The sequence below is a fragment of the Vidua chalybeata genome, chromosome 7, assembly GCF_026979565.1.
Source record: "Vidua chalybeata isolate OUT-0048 chromosome 7, bVidCha1 merged haplotype, whole genome shotgun sequence".
Lineage (NCBI taxonomy): Eukaryota > Metazoa > Chordata > Aves > Passeriformes > Viduidae > Vidua > Vidua chalybeata.
In genome coordinates, this window is record NC_071536.1 from 27552510 (window position 1) to 27578319 (window position 25810).

At 39.9% G+C, this 25810-nt stretch overlaps 1 protein-coding gene across 1 annotated transcript in view; it reads right to left on the reverse strand.

Moving 5' to 3' along the window:
- Positions 1-25810, reverse strand: part of CLASP1 (cytoplasmic linker associated protein 1) — a 170058-nt gene that overhangs the window by 16730 nt on the left and 127518 nt on the right. Inside the window, exons 31-36 of the mRNA XM_053948460.1 lie at positions 14977-15120; positions 13634-13740; positions 4866-5016; positions 3974-4220; positions 3015-3208; positions 1223-1351 (exon numbers count right to left, since the gene is read on the reverse strand). Of these exons, the coding sequence (XP_053804435.1) occupies positions 1223-1351; positions 3015-3208; positions 3974-4220; positions 4866-5016; positions 13634-13740; positions 14977-15120 (972 nt within the window). The remainder of the gene's footprint in view (positions 1-1222; positions 1352-3014; positions 3209-3973; positions 4221-4865; positions 5017-13633; positions 13741-14976; positions 15121-25810) is intronic.

Here is a 25810-nt window from a genome sequence, read left to right on the forward strand (position 1 = left end):
ATAAAAGGCACTCCTTCAGAACATAATGTTTTGTCTGACTCCTTTATCAGAAAATCAATTTACAACTGCTTCTTACTACTCTGAACTGAAAAAGACAGAGGTGCAAAGGCTCTAAATCAAGAAGAGGAAGGTAGGCAGAGTAGGGCAGCCCTCATTCACTAAAGCATTAAACACTTTCTACTTTTGCATTTTAGAGAAATCCAGATTGTTATTTTCTTTCCCTAAGAGTGTTTTTTGTTTGGCTGTTTTGATTTTCAAACAGTACAGTTTCTGCTACCCAAGATTAAATTAATCCTGTGTCAGTCATCCAATGCTCTGGAGCAGTCTGGTCTATTTTAATCATCTTTTCATGGCCAAATATCTTCAGAGATGCCTAAAATGGCTAATTCAGAATAATCCTGTGGTAGAGAGGAATAAAGGCCTTAGATTTCAAACCAAGGACTTTGGTAACACAACCATCACAGACTGATAGGGAAAGTCTGGTAGCACTTTCCAGAAGGTTTAGCTCAAACTTCCAACATGCACGAGGTAGATTAAAAGATCCAACTTGGAAATCAATCTACAAAGATTGACTTTAAATGTAATTTGAATTGATCTACTTAAAATGTTATCATGTCCCTTTATTGTTACTTTACTTCAGAATACTTTCAATCTTGTATAGGACTTCTCTCACAAAAAGGCAAATGCAATTCACCCTCCCCTTTGCTTCTTCCTCTGCCAGTGTAGCATGGCCACTTTGTCCATTTTCTCCTGTTACTCACCAGTTCCCAATTTTCCAGCATGGCCCATTTTCACCATTCAGTTTTCACACACAATTCTGCTTGAACACAGCCTTTGTGTTCTCCAGTACATTTTGTATTCTTACCTGTACACACAGAGGCAGCACAGTGCCCCCAGCATGCTCTAAAAAGTAATTAAACATGCACTTTTCTCCTACAGTTCTCAACCTCTCCCAGAATGAGCAGGAAAATCCTGGGAAATTAACAAACAGTGGCATACCACTCCAAATAGCTCCAAGTCCACATAAATAACTCTGACAGTCTCCACTTTTTTCCTCACTGTTTCAGCATGTAAAAATCCTGTCTCTTTATATTTGGGAGACTTAATACTGATTTGCTCCACTGTCAAGATCGTTCAACACATTTCCCTGTTAAGTCTCACAGGTCCTACATTTCTTCAGCAGGTCCATATAGCTTTTCCTGTAGCTGAAAGGCTCACTCACCTCCTTGTGGGAATCCTTATGTGCTTCCAGTGTTTTCATGATAGTCAACTCCGCGTAGTTCTTAAACCTCGCCGGCTGGTTCCGCAGGATCTCCCTCAGGACTCGCAGCGCCAGGGCTCTGATTGAATGCTGTGTCGGGAAAAATAGACATTAGAAGAAGATTAGAAAGAGTCACTTCTCAAAATTGTAGTTGGAAGTGAATTCTCATGGCTCATAAGAAATTTGCATGGCTCCCTACGCCACCAGCTCCAGTGGAGTGAGCAGTGGAATCAACGTAACAAAATTCAGAACTGGGCTCCTTGCTTGCTCTTGCACAAAAAGCCACATAAAACGACTGTTCTCACATATACAAGAATCAGAATGATTACTTTCCCGAATTCCATATTCTTTTGGCAATGAAGTAAAAATTTGTACTCAGAGCAGGACATCTACATTACATGAATTTACAAAGAAGGTCAGATCATGTATGTTTTGCCTTTCCTCTTTTACTCAGCTTGGCAGATACCAAACTGGGCTCCATCCATGCCACAAAGCTGTTTTTCATGTACTAAAGCAGTAAAACTGACTCTTCCTGTAACTCCTGTGGAAATTACTTTCAAGGACATAATTACTGTAGTCAACACTGACCTATGTCTTCATCCTTCGTATCAAGAGATCATGAGCAGAAGGGATTTATAACACTTGTTTCAATTTCATAACTTATATTAAATTTTTGACCTGTGGCTACTCCAAATAGATGTCATTATTTCAGCAGAAGAATACATACTTTATTTCATCCTCTTCAGCCTTTAAAATATGTGATTTGCTATCCATCTGCAAAATTCATACAGTAGCACAATTCCTGTGTACTTAAGATAAAGTCACCAGACTTTTTGATACTTGTGTGATGGTGCTACCATTAAACATGTAGGACTACAGCAGTTCATGCTTAAACTAAGAACAATGACTGAGAAAATGTCAGCCACTTACTCTGCTTCAGAATTAACATTTCTAAGAACGTAACATATCTTTCACAAGGAGTATAAGAAATACAACAAATTTTTGAATCAGATGAAACAAAAAAAAAAAAAAAGAACTGTGAGTGCTTTGAAGCCTCAATACTGTAACATTCAGATGGAGCATGGCTCTGTTGTAAAGGTGCAGTGGGGTGTTGAGCCTTTACCAAATATCATTGTGCTGCTGAACAAATACCTGCAAATCGAAGAAAGCCTGGCCTGTAAATTACCACTTTGATCAACTACCAAACATAAAGCTGTGATAATAACACAGCTTTTTTAACATTTCAAAACAAGATCCCCTATAAAAGCAGCTTGTTCTTGATGACATTTTTACAAGAGACAGAGACTCATCCCATTAGATCTAATACCCTGGGTCTTTAAACTACTTAGGGAAAAAAAATTAATTGATTCTAGAGTGCCTTTATTCTCCTTGCTGGGAGTGGGTATAATACAGCTAAGAGCTTGTAACTTCATCCTAACTCAGAAAAGAGTAACTGAAGTGTTGACAGTTTTTTTACTAGACTAGCGCTCCTTTTCTGATTCTATTTCAATTTCCTAGCTATTTACTAGCAACACTTTAAGGAGGGAGGGGGAAAGCCTGGGACATTTTGGAGTACCTTAAAACTCATCACTGAACAGAGTGAAAACTAAAGCAGAGTTGTCAACCTTCAAAAGAAAAAATGAGCAGTGCAGTATCACTGATGAGTGGTAGGTTTCATTTAAACTGGTGTGTAGGAATTATTACCCAAGATGAAGCAATGTACAGGAGAGTTAAGACAAAATCTACAGCTCACATCTTTGTCTCCAAGTGTTTCCAGCAGCAAGAGCAGAATGGTTTTGAAATGCTCCTCCCAAACTCCAAGATTATCTTCCCTTGTAATCTTTAGCAACTCCAGGAGAGCTCCTTTCCGCTCCTCCACCCGCTCATTGTGGTTGGAGAGCTCTTTCAGAAGATCAGCCACCAAATCCGAATGGTCAATGGGTACTTCTAGGACAAATGGCAACAAATCATTTGGAGAAATGGAGAAAAGATCAAAGGTGCCAAGATTTTTCACCCTCTACAGAACAAGGTTCATGTAACAAGGGGCCCCCCAAAAATGCATCTGCTTCCAGGTGGTTTCAGTCAAGCAGGCAACAGAATCAGACTAGTCCATAATTTAACCTGAGTTCATAGCATGGCTCATGCATCTGCACATGGCTTCTAACGAACCAGGAAGAGATGACAATTGGATTTCTTCCAGTTCCAACAATTACTTCTACAAGATGAGAACTGCCGTGGTTTTTCCCAGACATACACACCCAAAACCAATGGTCACATGTATGACCTTTAGATTAAAGTACAGTGACTCATCAGTGTACTGCAAAAGAATAAAGCTGATGTGTAGCTGCACTTAAATGAAGTCAAACACTCAATAACAACAAGCTGTTGAGTGAGGTGTTTCAGCCAAGAGGAGGGGAAGGTCCCAAAGCAGTGTCCCTACAGATGCATGTGGATGCTTAAGGGAGAAGTTTGCAGGAAACCCCAGGCAAACAAGAACCAAAACCACAGTATAACATTTTTTCTCAGTAGCCACATATGAGGTTCTGCTGCGACATGAGAACAAAGGGTATTTCATACCAAGGCTCAACTCAGACGCAATGTAATACACAACACATGCACAGGCAGGCACGCATCTGAGGGCACTGCCCATACACAAATACACCAGAGAGGCAGCGAGCTGCCTGCAGTGGTACGAGGTGAGCTGATACAAACCATCCCGAAGCTGATCCATGTCATCATCGAACACTGCTTCCTTCAGGGCGGTCTTGTCGTAAGTGTTAATGGTGTCAGTGTAAGGATAGGGGTTGTATTCCCGAGCACGGGGCCCTGAAAAGGCGCGGGGAGGCTGGGTGTTCAGGAGGGAGGTTTTGTTATCCAGCGCCATCCTTCCGCCTTCCACAATGTCACTGCTTCCACGGACATCACCACTAGGGAGAGCAAGGCCACCATCTCGAGACACCTAGGGGAACCGAACAGAGCGAGAAAAGGTATGTTCAAAACTGTATGGAAACTGTAGCATTTTTGGAGCTCACCCACCAGTAAGAAAAGGTACAGATTTACATGAATTATTTATACATAATACTTACATAAAACTTTGATTACTACCTCTTTCTTTCACACAACTACACCTGCTCAAAAATATCTCACGATCACAGTTTCTGTAACCAGTCTTGCAGCACAAGATGCTGTATGAGCTGTACACTTGGAGTGATCACAGGTCCTAAGCCTGTGAGGGAAACCATCCATGCATTTTAACAACTAACATTTCCCATTACAGACATGACTACACACACTCCATGCAAAAGCCATCACTGAGCCACGCTGAGCCTGAGGAACACTAGCACTGTTTCCATCCTTCATGGCACTCACACAGAATCCCTGTGAGCACATTCCACAGGAGGCCAGAATTTAAAGGGAGCCAAGGGAAACAGTCAGTGAAACCCCATAATTAAGATATAAGAAGTTAACAGCCAACAAGCAGACAATGCCTGTAAGAATACAGCAGGAATAACTGGATTTTGTACACTACCAATCCACAGACAGGTTTGATCACAATGTTTTAAAATTTCATCTATCGGGGGACAGTGAACAACGGAATACTTACAATGTCACAGTCCTTCTTTCCGTCACGTTTGATTGGCTCATTCAGGTCCTCTTGACTACGGAAACTAAATTTCTCAATCGCTTCTGTGACTCCACGAAGAGAGCTGTAGATTTCATCAGAGTTTAGGTTCTCCGTGTCATAATCCAGCATACTAAAGACCAAACGTATATGAAATGTTACAAATGAAATTGGAATCCTCTTCCGACTGTCAACAAAAACAAGCTGGAGACATATGGTTTGGAGTACTCTTTCTAACAGTGACTTGTAACACAACAAGGATGGAATCAAAGCAGAGTTCAGGTCTGAGCTTCCCCTCAAATGGGGCTAAAACAAGGAGAACACATTGCTGTAAGTGAAGGGAAAACAAGTCCACTGTTTCTTACATTCAGTACGTGTGCTACCTTCTGTAAACCAAAAAACGCTATCCCCACTGTGGTGTAATTTAAAAAGGAAAATAGTACTAATCACTATAAGAACTCAAATGGTTGTGACAGTTGGTGGAAATTGCATCAGTGACATTTACATTTAATAATATATGAAACTATGACAGATTTAAATGGAAAGGAAAATGTAACTTGACATAAACCTTAGTCTAACATGGCCCATTTTAATTTATAACGTAGTAAAACCTAACTCACTTGCACAGTGCCTTGATAAAAACAGCATTTCAGTATTTGGCCTAAGTTTGGGAATTTCCTCACTCAAACCTGACACTTGCACTTTATCAGTTGTTCAGAAATTTCTCAGCAAAAAGTTTTGGGATTCCTTGAGGAGTTATCCAAATTTAGGCCCCATGATAAAATGCCTTACATGCAAGGGCAGATGATATTAAAAGATCTGGCTAAAGAGAAGTTCCTACAATCTTTGAGAAAATAAAAAAGCATTATTGGCAGGGCTTTGCACTATCTAGGAGAAGTTGAGTTTCCATGACAATCACTAAATTAATAGATCCAGCAAGAGAGAACAATTTCTGGAGGAGTGTCAGATCTCAGTAAAGCCAGAAGCAAATAGATTGAATCAGATATTTACATCAAGTTGTTTGTCAATAAATGGCAAGAAGTGGCTCCCTACAGTGGTGAATTACTATTTCATAACATTTTGGGAAGAATGTCAGGATGGGCTTGGAGGCAGATGGCTGAACTGCATTGTATTCCTTTTCCACAAAAGAAAAATTCCCTATGAGGTGGGTGGGGGAAAAACCCAAACAAACAAACAAGAAAATCCCTTCTGAATTCTGGGTACACAGCTGTTATTTTCAATGGAATCAAAAGTAGGATATTAAATATCTATTAAATATCTATTAAATATCTATTAAATATCTAGAACCACAGCTTTTTTTTTCTGGAAGAAACTTGGGAACTTCAGACAGAGGATAAGATGGGCTGCCCAATACCTTTGGGATTAACACACTGAAAATAGCCATAATCCCTGGCTCCCAAGCAACGTGTTCGCACTACACTCACACAAGCATCAGCACCATGTATTTTGGCAAAGAAACCAAAGAACAATTCTCCAGTGTCTGGCAGACCAGGGAGAATGAGAAATCATTTAACAGACCAAGATCAGGAAACAAAAGCTTTGTTTCTGTAGGTTCATGAACCTGCAGAAGTTGAAGTATTTAAGGCTTTTCAGACAGCTGAACAACAGTAATGCACAGTAGTGCAGTAATGCACTGTGATGGCTTTCCAGACAGAAGGCAAGGCAGTTTTTAGGTTCTTTAGACATACCAGTCAGGAACAGGAAAATCTTTGTTTCATACAATCTCAAAAATATACATTTTGAGCTCAAGCACGTTTAATTCACAGATCTTAAAGGGTTTTTCATACAACTTTGAAGTGGGCAAGGAAACCACCACTTGAAAAGGTATACAAGTGAATGCACCTGTGTTCTCACACCAAGAGATGACATGACTTACCAAAGGCCACACAATTAAATCCATGGCAGAAAACCCAAGAAATAATCACAAATGTAATACTGACAATAAATCTGCTGAAGTCATCACTTCTTTCCTCAGGGATGAATTTTGCCCTACACTGTTACCAAGGAACAATGAGAATACAGACTCTTCAGTGCAAAAGGACTAACATAATTTCTCAGAGCCACCAATCTGATACATTTGTCAAAGCACAAACCCACATTTTAATAAAAATCTAAAGACTCCAGTAATTTCATATGTCAGGAGTAAGCCTGTGTAGGAGGTCACATTATGGCTGTGCTCTACATGAATGAAAATTCTACAATGTGAACACACGTCTCTACTGACAGTATGTGCACTGGAATACTTCACAGACAACACAATGGGGGGAATAAAAGTAAAATGGAACTACACTCACCTTTCAGGAAAAAAAAAGCACAAAAGGGAAAAGAAATTATGACCCATGCAGAAAACTAGAGGAAAGGCACAGGATGAATAAGAAGTGAGTAGAGATGAGCAGTGTTTAGGGATGTCACAACATTATTTTCCATCTGCTGCACAAAACCAATGCAGCTGTCTGTAAGTTTATAAAGATACAATTTGGTAGTTTTCCAGTCTGGCATGAAATACATTTTGCTTCCATAAACTGTTATTCAGTTTCCAATCCAAACTATGTGTAAGTAGTTCACAGTTTAGTGTCTTCAAGCAGTACACAGTAGCTCTAATCTTTGCACTTTCAGGCTCTGGACTGGAATATATGTTACATTATTCCAAACCTTATTATCTGGTGTCAGATAAAAGAAGACAGAAAAAACACTCTCAACTAGTTTTATTTCAAAAATCAGCATGGATCCCCTCCATAGATATCTCCACAGTCTCCTAGCAGAGTCAAAACATTCATTTAAAGTTTTTAATTCTGCAGGTATTCACAGAGGTACCTACCACTGTATGCTACTTTCTCTCTCAGATGTCACAGGTTCTCAAATTTGGAGCCCTCAAAGAAAAATTTCTTTGCTTTTCTTCCAATAGTTTTTCATTAGGACCTTTTGCTTTAAGCAAAGACTATATGTAGTCCTTCCTCAGGTAACAGACATATCTAAGTCAGAAGAAACCACATTTACAGATGGTTTGTTGTCATGGTTTAAACTTTAAAAAATCCAAGGAATTTAACAGAGATCTGACAAATTAAATTTGTATTCAGGTTGGGGTTTTTCTTAAAACCAGCACACAGCTTTAGTCTACCATATTGATCCAAGAGCTGTATGCAGACTGGAATAAAATGTGAAGGCACAGGAGGAGGAATAGATGTTGAAATTGTGACTGATAAATGCAAAATCTTGTGGTAAGGACAATTTTAATTTCAATACTACAAATTTCTAAGATGTTCCAAAATCACAATATACAAGCAAAGTTCTATGTGAAATCACTCCTGAGCTGTATGTGTCCATCTGAAGGTCCTCTAGTGCCACATTCACAGTGCAGCCAAATTGAAAGATCCTGCCCCAGTATCGTGACACAACCAGTGCCTGACGAAAGTGCTCAGCGACTGTGTTCTGGATTGGAAACTGACTGTGAAGCATCTTCCCTGCCATCTTCTTGAATGGGTGCAAGAGTCTGGAAAAATCCACTTTTTTTTATCCCCACTTGCATGCTGCATCTTCCTCAAGCAGTGAGCAAGTGGCTGGCTGTCACCCCTGCTCTCTGAAAGCTATCATCATCTCTTTGCCTTTTCCAACCAAAGCCTCTGCAAGTCCCACATCTGAACAAATCCCGTGGTGTGAAAGGTAAATAATACTGTGACACCTCAGACAAGTTGGTTTAACAGGTAGCTTGTTACCTGGGAGAGTAAGAGCGTCTGAAAGTCTTGTGGGAAGGAGCAGTGGGGATGGAGTTAGGCTGAGAAAGGGGAGGGGGGTGCTTCGAAAGCCCATCTGCACTCCAACCCCAGAGCCGACTGCCGTGACCAGAGGAGAAACAAAAGAGAGAAAAAACAGAGAAAGGAGAGGGAGGGAAAAAAAAAAGAAACTATAATCTGAGTGGCTTAGTGCTGTCATGCTGCCTTGGAGAGAGAAAAAAATTAATAGAAACAAAATTAAACAAGAATACTCCATTGTGCCTCACAAGTCTTTGTTTTGGCCTTTATTATTCATTTCCATTTTTATTCCTAACATAATATGATTCACAAAAAATCCAGTCTCTGCTTGTACTAACCAGTAGATTTTACAAATGGATATAGCCTCTATAAACAACTCCATTTATAATGTTCTATGCAAACAATCCCTGGCCACACATGTATTCCAACTCTACACAGGTGTTTCTAAGCAACAGGATTTCCATGGAAGAAAGAAAAATTGGAATTTATTTTTTTTTATTAGACACCTGAAGGTACCTTGTAAAGTTTGTCTCCTGGTGCCTCTATATAAGCCTGCAGTCTGGCCCTACACAATCAGAAAACCTTTGCAGGGCTTAAGATCTGGTCCTATTTCACCAGATTCAAACTGAACCCAAATATGCAGCAAGGGAAAAGTCAGCCTGGAGTGTAAACGTAACCTGGCCCAGGTCTCAGCAGACAAAGCTGGAAAGACTGGGTGAAACCAGCCTCTGAGTTGATTCAGATTGCTCCTTAAACTTTCACAGGCCTCTTTAAGTTATTGCATAACCTTTGGGTTAACACATCCATTCCTGTGTCAATTTGTCCAACCTCTGCTTTTGTCCTTTTCCCATTAAGGTACATGGATTTTCAAAACCATCTTCCAAATGAGAACAGATGCTTGAGCTGGTGGAGTATTCATAACACTACTTTGTTTCTATTACATTTCAGCACATTGTCTTGGATAGTTGTATTTGTACATATGCAAGTGAAAGATACTTTCACATGAGAAGTGACAAACAAGTCAAGGATTGCTCCAGGGCAAACAGCAGCAAAGCCAGTTAAAAAAACTACTCTGAAGAGCAGTGTCAAGAATTTCACTCATTAACCAGCAATCAAATCCCACAGCTATTACATGCCAGTATTATCAAGGAAATACTCGACTCCCAGACTGCTGATCAGAAGTCTCACAGCTCAGGTATCACCTATCTGAACACAGGACACCAAACAATGCAGGCTTGTCCTTACTGTATAAAGTAAGTGGCTTATTTTAATTCTGTTTCCATGCCTTTGCTTGCTCAACTTAATACTGAAAGCGTCAATCAAATTTTGTTTTTAATGGTCTTTTTTATTATCAGTGAAATAGCAAGTATGTAAACTTACATAGCCAGATAAAATTGTAACCTTTTATTCTGATGCATTTCCTCTAAACATCTTTGAAGGACTAAATTTTTTTTTTTTTAATTTTGGGTGATTTTTGTTTATTTGTTTTTAATAATAAAAACTAAGCACAGGTTTCTGGGCTACTTAATAATGGCAGAAACTCATTCAAAATGTATTCATTCAATTACTCCTACAAAATTCTAATATGTGAAGTTCCAAACCTGAATGTAACATTTAAGTTTGCAGAAGTCGATTTACCATTCAGAACAGTATTCTAACACCAAAGGACTTCACAACATAGCGTTTGCCATTTTGTACTACAACATAATTTATTAAATCTCAAGAAGATTTCTCTGTCCTACACAAACCTGAGACATTTATCTGTGCTTTGCCTAGGAAACATTTTTCTCTTTCAGCCTGAAGTCTGTTTTTTTTCCTTATATTCAGTCTTCTCAAATGCCCTTCTCTGTTTTCTTTTTCAGAAAGCACATCTCTCTTCCATAACTCCTCTCACCAAAAACTAAAACTGTTAAGGAAAAAGAAAATCAGATACAAATGCAGAAGTAACTCACAGATGTAGTGGATATGTTAGAGTGACCATGAAGCAGAACTGGAGGGAGCAAATGAAGGCAGGAGAAAGGACTCTGTCCAAGACCCTGAAGCATGCTACCCTCCTAAGACTTTAGGAGATACTTAAGCAGATGTTATCATCTGGATAGGCAAATCAGCTGCTTGCAGAGTCCATTTCAACCAAAGCATTCAAAATCTATCCAGAGAGCCCAAATACATGTACACATAAATACACAAACACACAACTCCCAAAAAATCAGTCACTTGGAATACATACATAATACAGTATATCTGTATCAAGGAAACCTTGCTGACTAATGTTGAGGATATTGGCCACAAACCATTAGTAATAAGGGAGAACAGCTATGCTTAGCAGCATTTTCGTATTTCTATAGGACCCAATCACCCTTGCTACACATATTCCAGCTCCAAAGACATGTATGCCCCTGCATTTGACTCCAATCTGTGAACCAAGAAAAAAAAATACAAGGAAAGCATGATCTTCAAAACCAAAACTGGCATTAAGAACTGGAGATAATCCTTCCACTGACTACACTCAGGCTGACTGTACAAGACATGCGCAGGGACAAGGTAAGCAGGGCCTGCACACAGAGCACCCCAGGAGGCAATGGGAATACACAACCTGACTACAAACCTTTGGCAGTAGGCCCCATGAAAATGTAAAGACAAGCCTACTTTTGGAGGAGAGCTACACAAAGAAACTGGGAATCTTTATCCTTTTACACTGCTCTCAGAACGACCTGGAGAGAAAAGTGACATTTCACAGCAAGGCTGAACAGTAAACGTCAAGCATTTGAAATGGAAACATGACACTGAAGCACCTATGCCAAAGAATGTAATACTGCAGCCTACCCTACTTAACCACAATCTGTCAGCACATTTTTCCAAGCCTCTTCTCTGAAAGGACAACCAGAGCTAAATTCTCCCTTTAAGTCAGGACCATGCCCAAACTGTGCTACACAAGACGTTTTCAAGAAGGATGCAGCCCAGCTGAGCTTCAGAAGCTAGTGCCCCTATTTGCAGTACTTGCCACTGCCTTTTCTACAAATGCAAAAATCTGCAGATACTGTTAGAGCTCAGAGGGCATTCACCACAAAAAAAAGTACAGTTTCTCCCGTCCAAATATTTTAAAGGGCTTTCAAAGCAGCCTCCACCTTTACCTATCACTGAAGAGTAACTTTTAAACATCACTCTTGAATAACTAAATCTAACAAGAAAGCAGGACACACTTCTGGAAAAGTCACCTAAATTTTTGATTAAACACCTGCAAGAACTCTATAGAAAATGGAAGGAATGATTGTTTTCTGAAGGAGATTCCTGGCCAACTGCATCCATGGCAGAGTGCTCTGGAATGATATGCCCTCTCAAACTAGTCCTTGAGAACAAATCACATATAGAAGAAACCTTTCCGTTTCTAAATACAAAATGCTAGAAAGCAACAGCAACAATGTACACTGGACGCTTTAATCAATACTCTGATATTTGCCTCCTGACATCAAGAGGTGAGAAGAATGCAAAGACAAATAGAAAACAGTGAGCGAAGTGGCAATAAACAATTGTGTCCCAATGGCAAAACCCAAAAAGCATGGCAAAAGGTTGTGGAATTACAAAATAAGTGCCACATGCCACCATGGCCAACAAAACCACAACGTAACCACAGGGAAACACAGTCAATAATTTCCCATGACAGAAATCAGCAGGGCAACAATGCTCAAGCTATTCAAAAAGGAAGCAACATAGTTGGAACTGTTCCCCTGAAACTCTACCACTTAATTTCTTAATGAAACCTTTGTGGAAAAAACTCATAATAGGCAACTTGGCTTTGGCTTGCAAACTCTTGGTTTAGTTTTGAATTACAGCAGATTTAAAAGTCACAAAGATGTATTCAGACACCCAAAATTTTCTCAGGAAACCCCAATGATTCCTGTGCTGCTGGAATTAGCATAATTATTCATCAAATGCTAAAGGCCTGTACTTTTCCTGACACACTGCAACTCACATGTCTAAGCATCTCTTCAGAGAGAGTTTTGCAAGTAACATGGATTTGCAAGTTCACAGATTTCAATGTGAACTACTACACTGCACTATGAACTGCAGTCCTCACCCAACATGGTTCCTTATGTTTCTTCCACAACCTGTCATGAAGAGGACAGGCAGACATGGGCAACAGAATTTAAGCTTTTCCAGCATGAACCAGAGCTTGTCCAGATAACAGCTTGCTACTTTCCTCTAATATTTCTATGGTCCCAGAACATACTGTCTACAATGCCATCTCCCCTGCTCTAAGTTTTAATGCTGCAAAACATCCACATTCCCAGCAGCTGAGAGTCCATGTTGGCTGAATACAAGATTTTGGAGTGGACCAAGATATTCTAGGATAGCACCTGCAGCTTCAGCAAAACACCTGGTTGCAACAGACCTGCTGCTCAAAAGACCAGGCCACTGCTCTGCTGGTGAGGAGCCAGGTGAGCAATTTGGGAGGTATTCAGCACTGAAACACAGTCACCACTCCTGCTTGTCCTGCATCCTCACAAAGAATAAGAGTGGAACAGCAGATACAGCACTTCTCTCAGCAGCACAAGCCCTGTAATATAGTCAGAAGAATTACTGATTACAAGTCCACACCTAAAAAATGGCACAATCTGAAACTCATGTTCTGAGAGTCATCATAGACTTTGTGACATATGCAATCTCAACAAGACTTTATTTCTAATGCTGCCAATTAATATTACCTTTATTATCCACAAGTGTAATTCTGAAGAAGGCCACAAAAGAAAACTAATATGATAAGAAAAGACATTAAGATTACACAGACAGCATGAGGACTGGAATACTGAAGTCAATCAGCAGCCACATATTATCATGTTCAAACACTACTTCTCTGCAGAAATCTACTGTACACTTATTGTCTTGTTTTTGCTTTCAAAGTGAGTCATATTCTGTAAACGCACACTTGGTGTTGAAATCCTTTAGTATTTTGCAAGGGGTTTAATTAGCCTACCACATTACCTTGGAGACAGTCCACCATGGGAACAGTTGGTAGGTGAAGTTAAAGGGCTGGTTCTGCTGCTGGAGTGCCGGGAAGGAGTCCGACCAAGGGTATTGCTGGGGGAACCCTGACACAGAAGCAGGAAGACAGGGATTAGCAATGTGTTGCAATGCACAGCCAGGAATACAAAAACAGGTCCAAACAGTGCCTCTGTTTGCTCTAGACAAGCTTAGTGCAGTTTTGATTATGCCTCTTGACCTAAAAATCTGCAGCCATGGTTCATGTAGTCATTAATAGGCTCCTGAAAATATGACTCTGAGGATAAAGAAAGTGTATGTGCACTTCTCTACAACCCACAGTGCCTGCAATTTACACAACACGTATGGCCTGCAAATATTGCCAGAGAAATGGTCAATCAATCCCACTTCTCAAACAAGATTTGCAAGGCTCCAAAATATGCTCATCATTACCCTGACAATTTAGTATTCTAATTACACAGCTATTTTCCACATTGTCTAAAGCATTCTGATTATGCTTGTTAGGAGCCTAAGTAAGCAGTCTAACTTTGCATTTTTCCACTAGCCTGAACAATCTTTTATACCACAGCAAAATTAGTAGAAATTGCTCTCAATTCTGATACTTTTCACATAGAGTCAAAAGTATTAGAGAATCCAGACCATTTGCCTGGAAGCCTAACACTGCAGTTCTAGCTTACACTAAATTCTACTTAGCCCTGTGGAAGTGCAAAGACAGGAGGGTTCAAATTCCAGCAAGTTCACAAGACTTCCACATTAAAAAGACAAAAAAAGTTCCCTAATCCTTGCTGCTCTGGGAAGGGAAAGAAATTTCCTATTTAAATCAACTAACATATTCCTTCAGTGAAATAAAAATATGTAAGAGCTTCATATAAAAGCAAAACATCAGGTAATAGGCATAGAGTGAGGTGACCTTGTAAGTCATATTAAAGATCTTGCAAGCTTCTTAACAGACAGTGTAACTGTTATTAAATTGATCTCAATAATAGCCATAAGCCCAGAAAATCTGTGGTATCAGGATCTGTTTTAGCCAAAAAGTCATTACTGGCAGGACTTTCAAAAGCACCACCAACTTGAAAGCACAAGCCACACCAATTTTAATGTACTTCTCAGTCATTTTTTAATCTCTTCTGGTTAGGACTATATTAAATTTTTAAATAACTGAGTTTCTTATTTTAATGGTCCCTATTAAAAGCAAAATCAAACAAAAGCCTCTGTTGCCATATTGCTTCAAGACAACAGTTACAGATAATTTGAACTGAACATCTGCAACAGCTTATCAATGAGCTGCTGTCTTTGGGGCTCTGCTGTTTGCAAAGGCCTCTCACCATACTGGTGTTACTGGAGTTCTTGAGGTGGTTGTGCAGGAGCTTGGTAGCACCATCCTGGAATGTTTTTGGCAAGGCACCAAGTAACATGGTAAACTCAGGAGTGTTCAATTCAAAGAGAGAAATCAGGACTATTTGTGCTGCCTGAAAAGAAGAAGAAAAAAGAGACCATCAGTTTTTGTTCTTTGAAAAGAGCATGCATTCTCTTGGTAGTGATCCTTACAGTAAATGATGTGTGTTTCATTCTAAAAGAAGACTCCCCTCAAGACAAATCTTTGAAATGTTCTTTGTGATATATCATAATGAATTACTAACAGCAATAGTTTTAGTTCTTACAGCTTAAATATATTTCTGCATTTATATCATTATTATCCCAGATGTGAAGTGTACAGATATTCATAGCCTAGTGAGAAACTCTTACCATTGTCCTGTCCAGCACATATTTCAATTGAACAAGTTACTGCAAAGATTTACTGAAAACAAATAAAACTAGAAGTTCAAACAAGTATGGATACTCTAGGACTGCAATTTGTCATTCCCGTGCTTTTTATTTTATGTGTGAATGGGATGAATTCTCTTCCCACCCAACCTCTTCTACTCCTAGGGATCCCAAGTTTCTTTCATCAAACAGATAATCCACCACTCCTTTTAAGTCTTGACCGCTTTTTCAGCAATAAAAAAACTCAGGCTTTTTCAGCAATAAAAGACTCCATCTGAAGTGGAAGACTTATGAGGATGGTGACACCACCATTCTCTTGACCATGGACCAGCTGGACTCCACCACATTTCCTAAATTTAGTAAGTGAAACCAAGGTACCACTGAAACAATTGAGAAGTCTACCATTAATTTTACTGGACAGGGCTTGCTTTATGTGCCTCAGAGAAATCCTGCCAGAACAGGATCTCCCCTAGTCCATTAGCAAACATACTGCTCTGCAGATCCTGAACTAAGACAATGGAATCAAATGGGAATGGAAGCAGAATAAATCACAGTGTGCAGACCTGAAAAAGTAAATTAACATCACATGTTCCTAACTAGACTTCCCCAGCAGCATCCAACCTGTGTGGACGCACCAGTTTTGTGGGCTTTTTCTCTGTCTTTACCTTGAAAGTGTACAAACATCGATGAAAAGAACAATCAAAATGAAGCTCTGATGAAGGACCGTTGGTAGCCTGCAGCAGCACCTTCTCCAAGGGGGGTGTAGCCATTGACACATCAACTTCCAGAATACATATCTGGACACAAAGCAGTGGCTTGGGCTCACAAAGTTAAGCAGCAAAGCTACACACGCTCTTATTTTGGAAAAGCGTACCCATATGCTTAGGAGAGCAGACACTTGGGTTTGATCCTTTCATGAACTTTCTAAAATCTCCTAAAAATGAAAACTAACTTTGAAAAGGGTACAAATGTAATTCACTGCTGTGGGGATAAATGTACATTCATCGTTCTCATCACTTTAAAGAAGGGTTTTTTACTAAGTAACGTGCTCACAAACTTGCCATAATTAATCGGGTCTGCAATTCCCTGTGGAGTGGAATTCTTCACAGATTATGAACTTGGGTACACAAGCACCCTTCATAGTAGAGGGGAATCACAGTACACCATTGTTTCAGTGTGCAAAATGCAATTCAAGCTATACTGTATTTTCTGCCATCAGCAGCAACCAGCACAGCTTTGGATATAAAAATATTTTCCATCCATGAAAGTTTGGTATCATCCTTTTCATATGGCCAAAGGAACCAAGGCCCACAACACTCAACAGGCTTCCAAGGACTGCAACAAACAACAGGTCTTCAGACTTCATACCAGATGCTGCCTCTCCTGCCAAAACTCTTACTGACTTGAACAGAAACACAGTATGTCATTATTCACTCCCTTCTATAGATATAAGGATGAAAGAAGTGGGGACAGTTTTCCCTGTGGCCTTCTCAGCTCCATTGTTTACCCTCCTCTGACCTGAAGCTTTGGACAACTCTGCCATGAAGCCTGCCTGGTATCCAACAAGGAAGTGTATTTCTGTCCATTTTGATCCAAGAACTTTTAAGCTTTCACCAGCACAGTATTTTCTGTAATAAAAATATTACTGCACACAAGAGATCTCAGAACAAGGAACAGCAAGTTGAACTGAATGCAAAGTGACAAATCATGCCAACATTCCCTCTGGTGAACGGCATGCGTATGCTCGATAGTTAGGAGTGGACATGCAGATCCTCTGTGTCAGAACAGGCAGATCTCACATTCATTGAGATAAAATAAAAAAAAACCAACAAAACCAAAAATCCCCAAACCAAACCCCAGAAAAACTTATCAACAAGGTTCACAGACTGAGAGATTGCTTAGAGATTAGAATGTCTGGAGTTATCAACTGGTAAGTCAGGAGCTGCCCAACAGAGACGTTTGAAATGCATCTCAGAGATCTGAGAGAAACCTCCAGCAAAGCTCTACCACAAACACTAAGAGCACAGACATTGTTCTACAGGAGTAGCTGAGAGAAGTTTCAAGTCTCAGAGGTCACTGAGAGGTCTGAGAGGTCACTCAGTTTTGTTCCACTTTTGCTTTTTGACTTTTAGTAACAACAGAACTATGTCTGCCCTCCTTCTTTGCACAAAATACAGCTTGTCTTTAGGATTTTCTGCCTGAATTCTCTATACCCAGTGCTCTTCAACAACTTTCCTGTCACCTGTTAATAGTCAGTGGGCTTTGAATGATGTGCTTAACAGTAGCTCCCAATGCTCACAATCTTCTGTGGCCTTAAAGAAAACAGATCTATAGTTTATGCCTTTTGAAATAAAGCCAAGGACTACTACATCCCAAGATGGCAACACTGGAGTAACATGGGTAAAACCCTGTGTTCTTTCTAAATTGTCCTCAGACATCCAACAGCACTTCCAGGTTTATTTCATGCAAAAGTCATTATTTGAAAGTGCACCCATAATTTCCTACTTAATATTTAAGATGCAAAGGTCTTGATCCCTACCACTGTAAGAGCAACACTGCTACTTACTGGCCTCAAAAGCTGGAAGGTCTATGCTAGCTTGAAACCGCATTTGTAACATGCTCCAGGTTTCATTCCTGAAATGTTTCTAACACAAGTAATTTTATTTCAGTAATGAAGAGCATCAGGAGCAGCATTTACACATCTGTCGTAATAGTTAGATCTGGAAACACTTGATAATCCTCTAAGTTTCACTTATCTAGCATATTTTTACCTAATCAAAGGACATCTTCTACAGATAATGTTTCTAAAAATTTTAAATCTGTGGATTTTCAGCTTGTGACAAACCAGAGTCATTTTCATAATCTCTGAATTTCTGGACGTCTTGCTTCATTAGATTACTGTCAGAGTAAATAAATATAACAAGCAATAAAAAAACTTGTTTCTGTACACAATGTACAAACATTCTCCATGCAACATTCATGCTTGATGATATATAGTCTGAAGAAAGTAATATCTGAATTTTCCCTTGCCTTTGTGTCCCGGTACCATTCGTACAGAACACTAATCCATCTCCTTCAGTGACATATAACGTAGACCCTACAGATTATCTAATCTTAATGAAGCCATTCTCTGCTGGCTTCAGCTGGAAAAACTCAAGTCACTTCAGAGCCTGACTATGCTAGAGAAGGGGTCTGGCTCAGTGTCAGGTTCTTGAATAATTTCCAAAGGATTACTTATGTCACTTTATTATTTTCCGTATCACAATGCAGTGAGAGATCAGGTTCCACAAGCCAGTAGCAGCTCCCAAAGTTTCACACTTAGGTCATTGCAATTCCTGCTGTCCAACAGTGTCAACTGCTAAAGGGACACAAAGGCTTCAGCAATATCTGTTTTTTGTTTTTACCTAGATGGTGGATGATAGTCAGATTCATCCAAATCTGTAACTTTTTCAACTTGGCTGAATAATAATAAAATTTCCTGGAAATCTTTTGGGCTTATTGAGCAAACAGACCAAGGATAAGTGGAAAAATGCATTGATTTTAGAAAGGAAATGTGGTTAGTGACCTAAGGTTAAAAAAAGACTTATGACTGCTGCTGCTGCTGCTCCAGTGGACCAAGCAGAACAAGCAGAGAGTTGCCTGAGTACATGAAGGCAGTTTCCAAGTTACTCAAACATCTATTGGTGATGGGCTCCCAACACTGGCAGCCCATAAAAGAAGGGGACTTTGTACCCTGATCCTTTATGAGAAACTACAACAATAGAGTTAACAGAAAAACACATCAAAGCCAAAAATTACTTCAGACAGACACACTTTTTTCAGGCTCTCAGTCCAGGTCTCTTAACACAGCTAGACAATTGAGTTTAGACTGCAAACACAATTAGTGTGATTAGTGCACAAGGCTTTCAGTCTACCTGTTTACATTTCTCTTCCAAGTTTCCTTCACCAGGCCCTGAGGAGGCTGTAGTTGTCCTAGCTGGCAAATCCTCACCTACCCAACTATGCATCGTCTGGGTTTGACAAACAGGAAAGTTGGTATTATTCAAAGAAAACATGGATTTCAACTCAATCACCTAAACAATACACATGGTATCCTTCTGCAGAAGAATTCTGATCAATTTCTTGCTTAATTCCAAGTAATGGAACCTAATAAAAAAAACATTATTTCATGTAATCAAAAGAGCATACCTTTCGGCAGAGGGCAGCTGAAATTAAATTCAAAATTAAATTTGGCCACAGCTCTCAGGCTTACAGATCATCCCTTAGTTCTTCTACAAGCCATTGCTTTGGCAACCTCCTGGTGGCCTCCACAACCACTTGAAAACTTCTGCTGAGGTGCAGAGGCTAGGCAATGCTGAATTGAGATGGCACTTGCATCTGGCCAGCCAGGAATGGAGGAATAGTTGCATGTCCCTGTACCTGCCCTCAGAGATATCTCTAAGTTCAGAGGAAGTTATGGTTAAAACTTGCAAACTCCTGTCTCCAGACTGGACATCAGTCAGATGGACCAACACTGCCTATAAATGCCTTTTATCAGTCTAGGGAAGAGCCTCACTAGCATCTACTCACTTTTGACAAACAATTATATTCTGAATGCATCACCATCCAGTCTAAGAAAAATGTGGTTTTTAATAACTTAAGGCACAACGGAGCAGAGAAGCTCTCTCTCATGTCACTTTGATTTATGCTAAACTGCAGATCAAATAGAGATCCACTGAGATCAAGGGGTAGCTCTTGCACATTAGGCAGCTTGCATTAGCACACACTGGCACACGGCTTCAGTTCTCCAACGAGTAGCTGGTGTTAAGTGAGAGTTACTGAGAGTTTGCAAGCTCTAAGCAAGTGTTATTTCAGTGTACTTTCCAGTAATTAAGTATTTGCTGGCACTGAACTAACTATCTACCAAACCTTCTGCTTGTTCCTTTTTCAGGCCTAGAATCAGATGAGCAAGGACATCCACATTACAGACATGGCAATGCAAAGCACAGTGGCTTTAGCAGTTTATACATAATCCAAGCACATTAGCTTGAGTACAAGTTTTTAAACACACAGTTTTCCCAAAACACTTGTATTAGCATATGCTGTTCATATCCACATCCTGAAAGAGAAGAATTTGTCTAACAGATTTAAATACAGAAACAGATTAAATCCATGTTGCTATTCTGTTTTACACAGTACATACTTTATACATCACAAAGGGCTTTTACAAGTCAGAGATAGTTGCATTACAAGTGTCAAAGACTTCTCAGAAAAGTGACAGCAAAAAAGATGCAGCACCAAATCACCATATGTTTGGAGTACTGTTCTATAGCAGATTATGACTTGTGTGCTGTTGTTTCATGACCTGGGCACAGAAAAGACCATGGCAAAAATGTTCATTATTTCTTGAGAACCAGACATGATCCCAGAAATCAAGTTTGATGAAGGCTACCCTGAGTAACTTTGCTCATTACAAAATGGCAGTTGTTGCAAAAACAGGTTTCAGAGCTAGAAACACACGTTTCTAGCATAGGGCTAGAAACCTTGGGCTAGAAACCTTTCATTAACAACTGAGAAACTTTACTTATAAACCTGGCATGATAGAAGTCTGAATTCTCAGGCAAAAGTTCCCACATGTAAACTAAAAAAGAAGAAGACCTACTGAAGTCATATGGTTTGTAATGAAAACATGCACTTAATCTGCATGGATTTTTGAAATGCTAGAGGAAGTACAGCAGAATTATCTGTCACACTGCAAACAGCTCTGCAATGCATCATGTAAACATCACCTCTAGACTTGATTTTCAAAATAGAAACATCACCTATACCTGTGTAGGTGTGTGAGTGCTTATATAAATGGCACGTACACACAAACAGATACATAAGTGTGACTATGCAAATTCTGGGAAGCCACTTCTTCTCTTGTATTACCACACACCAGCTCTTTAAGTGCAGATTATGTATATTCAAACTGCTTTCAGTTTAAGGAAATCCACCCCAGAACCATGCTCCCAACAAGCACATCCCCATTTTCAGGCCACTAATATTGGGCGAAAGCCATTTTCCTCACACTGCGTACACTCAAAACATTTGGGTTCTCATAGCTCTGCAGCATCAAATTCAAAACAAACAGAAAATGAGGGATACTATTTTGGAAACACAGCTAGGACATAGAGATCCTTTTTGTTCTAATAGCTTGAAATCAAGTAAACACTACAGTCCACCAGGTGTCATTTTTATGTATTACACTCTTTTTCCTAACACTGTTTTAAATGCTTTATAGAAGTTCTGCTGGGCACTTACACTGAGTTTGACTTTTTTTGGAATATTCTTTGCAAAAGGCTGACCTCAGCAATATGGACATAGTCCTATTTAATATTCCATAAGCCTGAAATGAAATCCTAATATCCTAATAGCCAGTGCTCTGGTAACTTGGCTCATCATGGAGTCCATGAGATGCACAAGTCTGGTGTAGGAATGGTGTAGGAATACTGCAAGAGTGCTAGAGAAAGCTCTGACCCAGAAAGGCAAGGGCCTGTGGCCTGAGAGTACCAAAATAATTTGCCATTCAAAAGTATTTCTGCAAATGTCCTCTTTGCCACTGCTACTGTAACAGGCCATGACCAACACGTTCATTGTGTTCACTGAGTGTTCACTGCTCAACACCAGTACAAATAAGCAATGCCATTTCAGCTGACTAGGAGGCTCTGAGAGTGCTCTTACACATCTGTCCCAGAGCAGCTGAAATCAGAGCGATGTTGGATGGATGATTAAAACTTCCAAGAGTTTTTAGAGGTCTCATGGCATCACATGCAAAGGAGCCTAATTTCCTTTCCTGTCACTGGTCCTCCTAAAAGTGTTTGCTTTCCTGTCACTGGTCCTCCTACAGATATCAAAGAAGTATTTTATCTAAAGTTGCTTGATCTATCTTCACTGATAGATAGGTTTTGCTGATCAAAGTGACAATATTAATATTTCCAAGGAAAGACCTTGAGGATTACTAGTTAAAGAAGTAAATGCATCTTCATTGCCTGCTTCAGCTTATGAAGTGTCTGTTGGCCTGCAGTTTTCTTTTTGAAATGTTCCTCATCTTCTTCGTAATTCAGAAACTGTTCCTCAATCAGTTTTGTGAAAAAAATCGGATCCCAAACTCATTTTCTTTCAATATCCCTTGACTTCACCTGCAAACCAGTGGTAGTAATCCAAGGAGGGCCTTCCTCAAGCCCTCAGGAGGACTTCATCTTCATGAAAATTAGAGCAACACAAGCACCCTCCTGGGTTTTTTTGATTCAGTGCAATCAATTTGGTTTTTCTTACCAAAACCCAGTTGAAAGAGGAAGTTTTCCCAGTTACATAAGTGGAAGGTAGAATATGATGTACACGTGACACAAGGCTGCCCATAACCTGTAAAAATGCCTTCAGGCTTGTAAAATAAAACCACTGTAGGAATGTTTCATCAACAGAGAAGCCAGTCAGGATATCTGGAGCAAAGGAAAAACTTTCTGCTGCCCTGAGATTACTAGTCCAAATACCAATCAGGCAATACAGATCATGTTGTTTATCATTAAGACCAGAGCTGGGCTGATTAACAAGATGGTAAGAATTGTCACTGGCCCTTCACCTGAGGAGGCCTCACTCCCCTTCAGCCTGTACAAGGTCCTCCTAAACACTAAGATCCTGTGTGCCCTCACGGCTGATCCCACACCCACAAATTCTCGGCACTCATGTTAAACAAAAATTTCCATTCAGACAAGCCTTGGAATGAGGTTTCTGTAGGCTTTGGCCAAAGTCAAATTTCCATTCTCAAACTGATGGCTCTTTTCCAGGATCAAAGTATTTTCCCACACAGAGCCTGTCATCCAAATTCAATCAGCACTTTACCTACGTAAGGATTGCACAACAACTTTGCTGGCAATATCACTAATAGGATGGTGAAGTTACTGACTTACAATGTCCTCACAGACCAGTCATCACAGTACTGGCATTGTCATTGTGTTACTTTTCTGTGTTGTAATTAACTGGCTTTTGTAAAATTATTTCATCAAATCACCAAATCAAACAATTTCGAGAGGAAAATCGGAATTAACACCCTGCTACAGCAGGAAACAAATCAGTGCAGAAAGCCAAGTACCTCACACAAGGTTAGATGCTACTGCAGTCAAAATTACAGCTCAGTTATCTGGAATCCTGATCTGTGCCCTGCCCACTGATAAGCTCTGCTTGGGGAAGAAGCCACGAGCTGGCTGCATGTGCAGGAATCACCAACAGGTGCTCTCCTCACACTGGAACCACATCCCATCCAGGTCTCCACATGGCACTGCAGGAGCTGCTCCTACCCTGTGGCTTTTGCTCAGCATGGAAGGCAAATGTCTTCACCTTTCTTCCGGCATTGCTTGCAGGAAGTAAATCTCAAGCTGAATGCAGGGTAAACGCCCACAAGTACTAACAATCTTTAAAACAAGACAAATATTTACCCATAACACACTGCAGATCACCCTATTTTAAACCTAAAGCTTGACAATAATTATAACTGCACATAGTTCATGGCTGCTATCAGCAGTTTAAATGGTTTCTGCCCTGAGAGGGAATCACAACATTTTGTCAATGCACACTTTAGTATCAACTGCATGCTCCTCATAGTACATCACATTCTCCTTGTGATAACAGAGCTTATGTTTTAACTACAGATGTCATTCCATACAGGACCATAAACTGCTTTATGCAAAACAGCATTTGACTTTTTCTTATCTCACTAGCTACAAAACATGAACTGTAGTTCAAGTTGTGTCAGATTGGTTAAGTGTGCTCATTAAGTGTGTTTAAGTATTGTCAGAAGAAAACACAAAGTTATTAATAAAACTGTAGCATTCAGCTTGAAAAGGTTGCTGGGCTAAATGACATTTTTTGTTCTATTTTTCCCCAGTGCCTTAACACTATGTGGCTGGGACCTCCATGACCATCACACATAGTAAGTAGCAGTAATGGACAGACTATCACTAACAAAAGGATAATCTCAGTATAGACTGAAAATCAGTTCTGTTCTTGAACAGATGCCTTGATTGCTATTACAGGATCAGATTTGCATGACTAACTGCCACGTGCACACAGCAGCCACATGCCTTCCTCACTGACAGACACCACCAGTGTGAGGAAGTTTGCTTTATCTGCCTCTGCTCAAAGGTAAAACCCAGACAGAATAGCATGGCCACCAGATGTTACTTGCATTATGGTAGAATTCAGTAACTCAGTAACCCAGTAACTTGGGTGAAGAGGATATTGGCTGTAGGACTCCATTTCTTAGGGGAAAAAGTCCCTGGCTCCATGAGCAGCTGAGCAGCAGCATCACTGTTCCACCAAGTCAGCCACACCTGTAAACAGGACTGCACCACCCAGGAGCTCTTTGTCACTTGCAGGAGCTGAGTTCATTGCACTGGTAGTCTTAAGACCAGATTCTATTGAAGAACTATTTTTACACTTTTTACAGGCCACTTGTGGTACTTCAATCAACTGAAGATAAAACTGATTCTTCTACTTCTCCCCAATAATCTCCACCGCTGTCACCATTTTCAGCTTGTCACAGTATTTACAGGGCATGGCCTGCTTTGCATGAAGAAAACCACAAATCTTAAAGGCCACCATAATACCGTCCACAAGGGTGGAAGAAGATGCTTAAATGAATCATCTTGATATTAGAAAGGTAATACTTTGTTTCCCCAAGTGCCAGAAAAAAACACGGCAATATTTAATTGTGTTCTTCAGAACATTTTACCTGCCTAGATTGGCTCTTGATAATCCAATTCACTATTGCATAATCAATTTATAAGTCTGTTAACTACAGTCCTGACAGAGATAATGGCCAATGATTGCTTATAAATCCTTAGCTACACTGTTTCTTCTAAAGTCTCTGGTTTGTACTATGTTCTTAATAAAATCATAGTACAGCAATGGTATGATTAAATAAAGGTCACCTGTGCATTTGTTTTTAGTAGCCTAAATTAGCTTAACTGTATAATAATTTATTTGGAAACTACTGGCACCAAAGGCAAATCCAAGTTATATGCGTGTTTAATAAAAAGAATTTTGATTCAGTAATCTGCCAGCCCCAAGGCACTTGCCCAAGTACTACTCAGGTAAAGTCTGCTAGAAGTTTTCCAGAGCTGTGCAAGCCAATGGAACAGACAGAAGAATGGACACCATGCAGTGAGCACCTGCTCCCCACAGCCCACAGGGAACAGCAAACATCCAACTTTTCAGCTGCAGCAGATACTCTCTGCTTCCCTTTGCACACAGCAATGATGACCCCTAATGGTGGAATGTTTCTCCTACTGAGCATTATGAGATTTTGCTTTTCAATGCATATTTCTACTTAAAATAATTACAACTTCCCCTCATAGCCCAGCAGCCAAATAAACTGCT